Source organism: Zingiber officinale, chromosome 6B (assembly GCF_018446385.1).
Source record: "Zingiber officinale cultivar Zhangliang chromosome 6B, Zo_v1.1, whole genome shotgun sequence".
NCBI classification, from domain to species: Eukaryota; Viridiplantae; Streptophyta; class Magnoliopsida; order Zingiberales; family Zingiberaceae; genus Zingiber; species Zingiber officinale.
Genome location: NC_055996.1, coordinates 10,312,801 through 10,324,059, shown reverse-complemented (window position 1 = coordinate 10,324,059; position 11,259 = coordinate 10,312,801). Strand labels below are relative to the sequence as shown.

The window sequence follows — 11,259 nt, the reverse complement described above, 5'->3', positions numbered from 1 at the left end:
AAATCCATAGAAAATATGTTCCTATAAAACTAGGACTTGAGCATCTCGCCAACACATTAGGATTACCTTGTTTGTGTATTGCCAAACTTAGAAAGGAGTGAGATGCATAGGCATATTGTCTGGACTTAAGATGCTTATATCAATACATCAACATAAGTTTGGGCGTTAAATACTAAATATATAGCAATTAGGTTAAGTAATACAGATTAGTCAAACACTAACTGGATACAAAGACCTAACCTGACTAACCAAGTGAATACTGCTATCTTCTGATAGTTAGTTTGTAACTAACAGTTAGACAATTAAGGACAATTTATATTTGACTAGATTATTTTGAAATAAGCTCAAGTTCAGGGGGAGGATTAATAAGTCAATAAATTTTGAAAACATTCATGTTATTTTTTCAACAATCCATTTTTGAAAAAGATTATCACATGTTTTGAAAAATTATTTTGAAAACTGTTTCAATCTTTCGGAACTACTTTAAAATAATTTCAAATGTTCAAGCACTTAGTATTTTAACTTTTGATTTGGAGAACTTTAACTTTAAATCCTTTAAGTTTTTTTCGGAGAACTTAGCATTTTAATTTTTTTTTAGAAAACTTTAAAATTTCTAAAGTTAGTAGATTTTAAAGTATTTTCAACTTTATTAGCTTTGTCAAAATGCTAATATACAATGTTTTCAAATTTGTTTTGAAAGATGTTTTTAATTTTTTTTTTGAAATCTGCTTTACAAGATGTCTTGAAAACATTTTGAAAAAGTTTTTGAAAAGGTGTTTTCAAAACTAATTTTTTTTGAGATTTTTAATAAGTTATTTTTTTTATCATTCTAAAATGCTAAGTGGTTTCAAAACTATTTTTGAACATACTTCAACATATGTTGTAAAATATTTTTAATTTTGAAAAAAAATCATATGTTGTAAAACATTATTTTTGAAAAGGGTTTATGGTTATAACATTTTTCCTCCCTCAAGTAATCCTGAAAATTATTTTATTGTAAAAAAGCCGTCACTGTTTACTTTCCTTAGCATATATTTTTATATATCTATTCATGTTTTTTAATGAATGTCAAAGGGGGAGAGTTAAGGGGGTTAAGTTGATTAAGTTAGCAAACTCTGAACCAAATCAAAATCCGAATAACTTAAACCATATTGTTTGTCTATTTTTGCAATATTTTTTCCTATCCTAACCCAGGTTGGCATTGCATCAAAAAAGGGGGAGATTGTTGGTGCAATTTTGACTAACGGTCTAACTCAAGTTTTGATGAATGACAAGTAAGTTAAGTTAGGTTTTGTTGTGATCTAACCATTTGATTAAGTGTATAGGAAATCTAGTTAGGTCAACGGGTCGACTGGATAGCTAGTACGAAATCTAACTAGGTCAACGGGTTGCCGAATAGCTAGTACGAAGTCCAGATAGGTCGACGGACTGACCGGATATCTGGCAAGAAGTCCAATTAGGTTAATGGGCCGATCGGATAACTGACATGAAGTCCAGACAAGTCGACGAGCTGATCGGATGTCTGGCAACAGGGTAAGTTAAGGTAAGTCATTGGAGGAGAGTGACCAAGTGAGGACGCGTCCCGGTTGAAGGGACAGTAGGCGTCGGTCCAGATTAAGCCCATTTGGGATCTCTAAGCTAAGACCTGGACTAGTTCCTAGTCCTGGGAGGACAGAAACTAATTAATATTGTTCATTATTATTGTACTAACATTTGTCTTGTAGGTTATTATTTCATTTATTGGACTAATGTTAATTTGCAGAACAAAGGAGCACATTTTGCCTTCAGATGAATAGTATCCGAAGGCGCCTTCAAGCTTGATGGAAGGCCTAAAGCTTTTCGGCGCCATCACTCCTAAGTCCCTTGGAAGACCTTCCTTTTCTTTCCGTTATATCTTCTTCCACAGGGATTATTTCTGGACGACGCTAAAGACAAGGATGATTCTTCAATCAGGTTCCTTATCATATTTGTTCCTACTTTATGTTATTATGTCATATTCTCGATGAAACGAAGATTCATGTTCATATGTTCTTATATTTCTTATATATGAATTTTTATATGATTTTTAGAATCCATGTGGCTTATATTTTATAAGAACTAATAATTTATTCACTAAATTTAGAGAATTATTATTTATGTATATTTAGGGAATGGGTAAGGTTGATATAGATACTTTTTTATATAAAATATAACATTTAAAATTTAAAATAAAAATTTAGTTTAAAATTATTAATGTTGATGCTTAAAGTGCGATTCTTTATTCTGTGTAAGTTTAGCTCTGTGAGTTACTTATTCTCCGTGTATACTAATTAATAATTGATATATATTTTTTAAAATTAGTAATTAATATGCACGATCGAGCGCAGAAATTATTTACGAAATCCTCTCGTCGTCTGTAATTTACATATTAAGGATGATCTATTTTATTTGATTGATTTTGATGGATCCACTTGTAAAATAAATAGGTCCATCAAAATTAACAAATTTATGTAATGGATTATCCTTTAATCTATAAATTATGAATGATGATTAAGACCTGAAATGTTGTCACATAAGATTTTGGGATCGAAACTCGGCGTGATTGAGCATAACTTCTTCCATATCTTGGCCATTTGTACTAATGACTAGTAACCATCCATGATTTACCTTCTTCATATTGGTCTAGAGACAAATTGACAGGAGTACTAGGGACGAGTGAATTGTCTTTTATCACATGAATAAACGTATCTGTCCTCTTTTTTTTATGGGTACGATCCAATTTACCGTTGAGCTCAGCTTAAATATTCCCACTTTGCATATAAAATAATGTTTTAATATTTTAAGGCGTCATTGTACATTTCCATGAAAAAGATTAAGAGAAATAATTAATCAACACATAATTTTGCAAAATAATATTACGTCTGATGACGTATGCAAGGCACTCGAAAACATGGTCAGACTTCAAACTTTCGTGAATTGCATTTTCCCTTTTCATCCATTAATTCCGAGAAAATTACAAAGTGAGGACGATTCTTACATGAACTACATTTATTATTGGCGGGCCGTCAAAGTTCGTCAATCAGGGCCTAAATAATTCATGGGCTTTAGGGACTACTACTATAAAAAAAAATTTAATAATAATAATATATCACTGTTTCCAAAATAATTATTGGTCCATGCGCCATATCCAAAGATCATAAGACATCATTTTTTCCAAAATAATTATGGGCTCATATACATTACCAGTATATATATCTTTCTATACAGTAGGACAATTCTTCTATTTTCAGTACATACAGTCAATATTCCCCCAACATATCTTGAAATATTCATTTTCACCAATTGCTAGCAATCTAACAATGTCATTGCTATTTGGAGACTGCAAGTACTCATCTCCAAAGATCGAGTTTACCGTTTTGACAAAAAAATTTATGCTCTTTATTGTTGTGGTTTCTCCAATTCTTACATACTCATCCATGAGATCAGCTCCAACTCCATAAGCAAAGATCCTCAGGGTGGTAATCATCTTTTGAAAAGAAGAAAGCCCAAGCATTCCGGTAGCATTTCTTCTTTGAACGAAGTATGACTCATAATTCTCCACATTGTTAAGAATTCGAGGAAAGAGATCACGATTCATCCGAAACCTCCTCCTGAATATATTAGGAGGATATATTGATGCATCAACAAAGTAGTCATTGAAGAGACGTATGTGACCCTCCAAACGATTTCTCCTAATAAACGCACGTCGTTGCTTGCCAAGAATGATCTGCGATCGCGAACCTTCTTTATCATCCAATGAATCTTCAATTGAAAAGGCAATTACAATTGCTTCCAATTCATCATCATAAAAAAGTAGACAATCGTAATTACTAATTAAATGATACATTATTGGAAATTTTTGGGAAAATTATAGCGGTATGAGATTGATGATATGAATATGTACTCATAATATGAATGTGATTTTATACTTAAAAAAATATGACCTTTGGAGGAATATAGATGTTGGAATAGTTGGTGCAAAATCATTAACATACATAATAATAAAAAATGTATATAAAGGAGAGAGAAATAATAATAAATAAATAAAGATATGATAAATTATAGAGTAGTTAGTGAGCATTTAAAAATGATTCTCTAAATTTAATAAAATAGATGATTTATTTTAAATTTTAAAGATATTATAAAAAATCTTATATATGCTGTATACAATATTAAGGAGTTAGACTAATTCATGATATTTAAAAAAATATTTAAGAAAGATATTTAAAAAATAAAATTCATGATTTAGGTCGAAAGATATTTAAGAAAAATCATGATTTAGGTAGAAACATATTTTAAGTATTTTTTTAAGTTGAATTATTTTATTAAATTAGTTGGCAATTTGTCATGAATATGTGTTTTATACTTTATCTTTATGACAGATCATTCATTTTGGGATCCGCTCCTTGGCTTCCTCCAACGACTTTCTTCCAAAACCAGTGCTCCCTCCACACCTTCCCCATCTGCTCCATCGGAATATTCCTCGTCTCCGGCAGCATCCAGTATACGAACGCGGTCATCGCCACCAGCCATCCGGCGAAAAAGAAGAAGATCCCCGACTTCATGCGGCACAGCATCGCCAGGAACGTCTGCGCCACCACGAAGGTGAACAGAAAGTTCACCGCCACGGTGATGCTCTGCCCTGCTGACCGGATCTCTAATGGGAATATCTCGCTGGGCACCAGCCAGCCGAGCGGCCCCCACGACCATCCGAATCCGGCGACGTACACGGCGATCAGCACAAGGAGGAGGTAGGCGTAGCCCCGGCTCACCCCTCCTTCGTCCCCCAACTGTCTCGCCAGGATTCCCCCAATCATCACTTGGGTCACCAGCATCTGGATTCCCCCGGCTAGGAAGAGCGCCCACCGCCCCACCCGATCGACGACGAACATCGAGATCAACGTCGATGCGGAGCCCACGACGCTGGTCATGACGGCCGACAACAGCGCGGTGCTCTCCCCGAGGCCGATCGTGCGGATCAGCACCGGCACGTAGAAGGCGATGACGTTGATGCCAGTCACCTGCTGGAAGAAGGGGATCGCGACGGCCATTACGAGGTGGGGGCGATGCTCGCGGCGGAGGATCTGGCAGAAGGGGCTCCGGATCCCTCGGGAGGCGTCGGCGGCCGCAACTAGGTCATCGAACTCGGCGTCCACGTCGGTGGCGCCGCGGATCTTCTGGAGGACGCGCTTGGCGGCGAGGGGGTCGCCGCCCTGCTGCAGGAGGCTGTTGGGCGTCTCCGGTAGGAAGAGCGCGCCGAGGGAGAGGAGGAACGCCGGCACAGTGGCAAGGGCGAGGGAGACGCGCCACCCCCACCCGCCGGGGATCTTCTCGGTGCCGTAATTGACGAGGCTGGCGGAGAGAGCGCCGATGCCGATGCTGAACTGGAAGCTGTTGTTGAAGGCGCCGCGGTAGCGAGGCGGCGCCATCTCCGACAGGTAAAGCGGAACTGCCTGCATCAATTTCGATTCAATTGCCGAGTTTCTTCGAAGAATTTGCATTTCATTTCGCATTCGATTTGAAATTGAAGCAATCGGAACAGAAATCTCCGTAAGAATTTCAACTTTTATGGAATGGCATTCATCTGGATCCATCGATCTCATCCATTGTTTTTGTTCTTCCTATTACTTTACAGAGAAATTTCAATTTTGACCCTCGTACTTTACATATTAATGGCAAAGAATCATTATTATGAAAAGAATATTCGCTGTTGGAAAATATTAAAAGGGTGTTTGTTTTATTTTTTTTTCATTCCACAAATAATTTTAATTAAAATAGTTTTGCCAAAGGCATTTTGTTTGTTCTCATTATTTTGCAGAGAGGCAAAATGCAATATTTTAAGCAATAGGAGTGAAAATGGAAAAATAAAATAAAATAAAATAAAATAAAATAATAGCGGTGAAATGAAATTTTCTCTTCGTACCAGATTGGTCAATCCTAGGCCGATGCCGAGCAACACCCTGCCGACGATGACCATGTAGATGGTGGTGCCGGCGCCTCCGAGCGCGGCGCCGGCGAAGAAGGACGCCCCGCCGACGATCATCGTCGGCCTGCGGCCGAGGCCCCGCGTGGCCGGCGCCGCGGCTAAGGTGGCGAAGAGCCCGGCGACGTAGAGTGAGGACGTGAAGGCCGTCAACAACTGGCTGTCGAACTTGCAGTAGTTGCTCACGAGCGTGTCGCCCCGCATCCGGGCGTACACCGCCGGGAAGAACTTCTCCAGGAACGCCTCCATGGAAGTCACTCCGCCTGCAAACAATTAGCGCAACTTTAAGCCGGCCGGACTCCAGAGAAAGTTTATAATTGATCAGTTGGCCGGATCATCCGTCACCTGAGACGCCGATATCGTAGCCGAAGATGACACCGCCCATGACGGCGGTGACGCAGGAGAGGACGACGAAGAGCGTGATCTTGTCATTGTAGGCGGTGGTTCCTGCTTCGATGGGAGCAGAGAAGTGGATAGCCATTGTGTGCTGTGGGAGAAAGCAGAGTCAATGGCTTGGACTAAGTATGGAGAATTAATTTTTTGATGTATTATTTATTAAAGTTAATAAGTTTATTTATATAAGTTAAAACGGAAAGATTAAATATAGTATATGATTATAAATATAGTAATAAATATAATATATTTAGAAGTATTATTTTTATTATTTGATTCATGTTTATTTTGATTTTGATTTTGATTTTGATTGTGATTTTGATTGTGTTATCAAATATAATAAATCTTAATTGATTGTAATCAATTTAAGATTATTTTCTATTATTGTAATTACTCCTGACAAACTCAATGGAAGGGTATGAATATTGAGTTCGAGCGCTCATTTAATGAAATGTTGTCTGAATAATGATTTAGTAAATATATCAACAATTTAATTTTTAGTAGAGATGTAAGAAACTAAAAGTTGTCGGATCACCATATGCTCACAATAAAATGAAAATCAATATTCACATGCTTCATACGAGCATGAAAAATAAGATTTGCCGCAAGATAAGTTGCTCCAATATTATCACACTAGATTTTGGACGTAACAGTTGAGGAAAAGTGTAATTTCGAAAGAAGAGATTATAGCCAAATAATTTCTGATGTCGCGTTAACTATAACTTTAAATTAAGCTTCAGTACTTGAGCGAGAGACTGTAAGTTGCTTCTTTGAAAGCTAAGAAACAAGATTTCACCCAGCCACTAGTAGAACGTTAATCTTTGGGAGATCTAGCTCAATTTGCATCACTGTAGGTAATCAACTCTCGTGAGGATTAACGATATAAAAGAAAACCATGTAAAATAGTACTTTTGAGATATCGAAGAATTATCTTAACACATTCCTAATAGTGTTTAGTAGGAGCATGCATAAATTGATAGGCACAATTCACAGCGAAAGTAATATCGGATCATGTAATGGTGACATATTGTAGGGCACCAACAATACTTCGGTAGATTTGGGGGTGAGCTAATGAAGAGGAGGATGAAGATGCAGTGAAACCACCTTCAATGATTGGTATGGAGATAGGACGTGTACCATCCATTTCAGTTCGTTGTAGAAGTCCAATAATATATTTACTTTAAGAGAGAAGACAACCTTCAGAATGTGAGAGAAATTCTATACCAACAAAAAAACAAGCATTGTCAAGATCCTGGATAGGAAACTCTTGACGAGCATTCTCCTTAGAGGAGTAGGTGAGGATGCATTCCCCGTTGAGGGAACAGTAAGCATCGGTTTGACTTATGATTTTCGGAAAATCTGAAAGTTAAACCTAACAGTCCAGAGACTGTCAAGTAGCTTTATTATTCATATTTTATTTTTGCTAACTTTATTTTGCAAGATATGCTTGATATTTTGGACTAACGTATCTTGCAAGGAGTGAAAAGTATTGGTGTAGTTTGCACTAACGATCTAACTCAGGTTTTGATGAATAACAAGTGAGTTAAGTTAGGTGTTTTGTGATCTAATTGCGTTACCAAGTGTGCAGGAATTGACAAGTACAAAGGACCGGACACCAGATTAAAATCCAGCTAGGTTTGTGGGACCGGATAGTTGGTGTGAAGTCCAGATATGTCAACGGGCCGACCAAATATCTGGCAGGAAGTCAAATTGGGTCCGCGGGATCGGACAACTGGCATGAAGACATGGTGGGTCAGAAGACTAGTCAACCAACTGCAAGATGGTAAGTAAAGGTAAGTTACTGGAGGAGAGTGACTTCATAAGGGCGTATCTCGGTTGAGGGACAGTAGGCGTCGGTCCATGTTAGGTCAATTTTGGATCCCTAATCTAAGACCTTGACTAGTTCCTGGTCCTGTAAGGACATGAGCCAATTACTACTTCTTATTTTCACTGTACTAACTTTGTTTGTAGGTTGGATGTTTTAATTTTTGAACTAACACAACTTGTAGGGCAAAATGAGCAAAAAGTTTTCGGATGAACAGTACCCAAAGGTGTCTTCAAGCAGTGGAAGACGTCTTCACACTGTTCATGGAAGGTGACTTCAATGTCTTGAAGACGCCTTCCAAGAGATAAAATTTGAATATCGTCGCAGATAAGGCACAGTGATTTCGGGATCAGATTTAATTTGACCCATTGGAGGCACCTTCAACGCCTATGGAAGGCGCCTTCCATGCCCTATTTAAAGCAATCTCGACCAAGCTTCATTCAACAACTAATATACGAGTTTATACACATCAATTCGAGGTTTCGACTACTTTGACTTCTTGTTACGACTCTGTTGCGAAGCTGCTATGCTCGATGACTGCTCCGAGGACTTTTGATCGCGACCGGTAGACTGACACCAACACAAAAGCGCTATCACATCAATCCCTAAGTGTTAACAAATTTTTTATACTTAATTACTGAAAAAGAGAAGTATAGCGTGTTACACTTCGCCTAAATTCTTTGTACTTGATTCCCTCTTCTGGAGGTATCGGAAGAGGCATTTTAGTGGATTATCCATCGATAGGTCCACGAGACCTGGGTCTTAGAGTAGGAGTCGCCGAAGACTCCGAACCAAGTAAAACCGACCGTGTTTTCTTGTGCTTCCTTTCTTTTTAATTTTCTACTACGTACTTCTCTTTTAAATTTCAAAAAGAAACAAGTTTTCAAAACCATGTGATTCACCCCCCTCCCACGTGCGACTCGATCCAACAAAAAACACATTTCAAGCTTGGATGAATAGTATTCAAGGCACCTCCAGGGTAGTTGGAGGCGCCTCGAGTGGCTTGGTTGAAGGCCCGCGCGAAGAGGCATGAATTTGTTGATTCCCGGGTAGCTTCTGGAGTATGCAAACTGATCGTCGAGGCTAGTGTTCGACACTATCTCCGTAAACGATATTGCTCCGCTACGGTGCTTAACGGATTGTTGCAATTCGTTCCCAAGATACAACGACGACGAACGTCTCGGAATCGTAGCACTCCGACTTCCGAGACCAGCGAACCTTTTAGTAGACTTCTTGGACTCTTGTATGCACAAGATGAGATGAATGCTTGAGGAAGAGAAGAGATGATTGAGTGAGTATTCCATCATCTGGAGGGTTCTATTTATACTGAAAGAAGAGGTTGAGTGTCCTTTGGGTGAGTGGATGTGTTCCTTGGGCTGGATCGATCTAGATCATCTATTCTGAAGGGTTGTAACCCTTCACCAAGCTCACTTCAATCTCATCCATCAGATCTGAGGAGTTGTGACCCTCAGATCCGCCTATTGTCATCGGCCATCGGATCTGGATCCATTGATTCGATGCTTCAGATCAAGTCTCATCCCAGGCCGTCAGATCGTTACTCTTTGCGATCTAACGCTCTAGATCGCATCACAAGCGATCCATCATACCTATTTGATCAACGTTGATCAACGGTAGCCATCCATTCCCTAAGTCAACTGTCCAGTCATCTCCCTTTGCCCACGAGGATGCCGCGTAGGTACTGCCACGTCAGGTACGAGCCTGACACGTCACCCGAGTGCCACGTAGGCACTGCAATGTCACCTGGAGCATAAATTTAAGCTCCTCAATGCTCCTTGCGACGATGCGTACGTGCAAAGTGCAAAGTGCGCCTACAAAGCGCCCATTGCGCACGTGGCGGGCTCACAGGTGCGAGCACCTGCTCGCCCTGGGCTAAGGGATCACCTGTCCTTTTATTTTTTGTGTTAACTCCATTAACACATCTTCATTAATAAGTAGAGAATACACATCGAGAATTTTCGATGTGGGACTATTCTCCCATGCACTTTATTAATGAATAATAAATGTTATTTTGTGCTGACTTTAAACATTAATTTCTCATTCACCCTTAATCGGTTTTGAGCAAATTAATAGTCTAAATCTATCTACGCGAATCGTAGATTTCAATTTTGAAGTCAATTACGACTTTCAACAATTGATGGCTTCCTTCCTCTAAATCGTTTTGGTCCATTTAAGGCCCCAATATCCAACAGAATTCGCCTTCCGTGTGCCTAAAAGTGCCTTAGAGACCGGATGGAAGACGCCTTCCATGAGTTTGAAGGTGCCTTTGAAGGGATAAACTTTGCAGATTGCGGAGGTTATCGTCTCTAACACTGTAGGGATCAATTACACCACTGGAGGCGCCTTCAATGGGGTTGAAGGCACCTTTAGCACTCTATAAAACAAGTCCTCAAGCAGATGCATGAACACAACTTGAATTCATGACTACTCTCTTGTGTGCTGCTACGAAGATGATATGATGAATCCATAACTCTGCTCCGACACCCAGAAGCTTGCAATTTCAACACTGTCATTGTTGGTATATTGTAACTGCACTTGTAATTTTGCTATTTGTAAATATTTTTTTGAAATTATAGTGATTTCCCAACGAAAGCGATCAACAATCGCGAGTCTTAGAATAGGAGTCGTCATAGGCTCCGAACCAAGTAAAACTTGGATGTGTTAGCATTATGTTTTCTTTCTCTTTCCGCTACATTGTTCTTTATTTTCTGAAAAGTGTAAAAAAGTCACGAGCGATTTTCACCCCCCTCTCTAGCGCAATGATCCTACAGATACCATCGCCCCTTGTACTTTCAATGTGTCCTGATGAAGCAATCTGTGAGGATTCTAGTATATTATTCGGTGATATTAGATAGGTTCCTTAATTATCTGAAAGAGGATCCGAGGTAGCAACTGCAAATGGAAAAAGACATTCATCAAAAGTAACACATTGAAAAAGGTATATCCGCCCAATCGAAATATGGTGGCAATGATACACATAATGCAAATTACTATAATCAAGGAAAACACATTGTTGAGAGCG

The 11,259-nt window shown here is 39.0% G+C and overlaps 2 protein-coding genes across 2 annotated transcripts; both read right to left on the bottom strand.

Moving 5' to 3' along the window:
- Window positions 1-3,265: 3,265 nt before the first annotated feature.
- Window positions 3,266-3,865, bottom strand: LOC121990750. The gene has a single exon (XM_042544827.1). It carries the CDS (start codon window positions 3,863-3,865, stop codon window positions 3,266-3,268), a length of 600 nt encoding a protein of 199 aa, XP_042400761.1.
- Window positions 3,866-4,390: 525 nt separating this feature from the next.
- Window positions 4,391-6,486, bottom strand: LOC121991937 (hexose carrier protein HEX6-like). The gene is made up of 3 exons (XM_042546023.1): window positions 6,347-6,486; window positions 5,942-6,264; window positions 4,391-5,471 (listed from the first exon to the last, which is right to left on the bottom strand). The coding sequence occupies exons 1-3, from the start codon at window positions 6,480-6,482 to the stop codon at window positions 4,392-4,394; spliced, it is 1,539 nt and encodes a 512-aa protein (XP_042401957.1). The 5' UTR covers window positions 6,483-6,486; the 3' UTR covers window position 4,391.
- Between the last annotated feature and the right edge of the window lie 4,773 nt (window positions 6,487-11,259).

What these genes read in the sequence shown, in the direction of transcription:
- LOC121990750 (XM_042544827.1), bottom strand. Translation starts at nt 3,865, where the DNA reads ATGTATCATTTAATTAGTAATTACGATTGTCTACTTTTTTATGATGAT.
- LOC121991937 (XM_042546023.1), bottom strand. Translation starts at nt 6,482, where the DNA reads ATGGCTATCCACTTCTCTGCTCCCATCGAAGCAGGAACCACCGCCTAC. An exon ending in CTACGATATCGGCGTCTCAG is followed by an intron (nt 6,265 to 6,346) that starts GTGACGGATGAT and finishes AATTGTTTGCAG; the next exon opens with GCGGAGTGACTTCCATGGAG. An exon ending in GCCTAGGATTGACCAATCTG is followed by an intron (nt 5,472 to 5,941) that starts GTACGAAGAGAA and finishes AAATTGATGCAG; the next exon opens with GCAGTTCCGCTTTACCTGTC.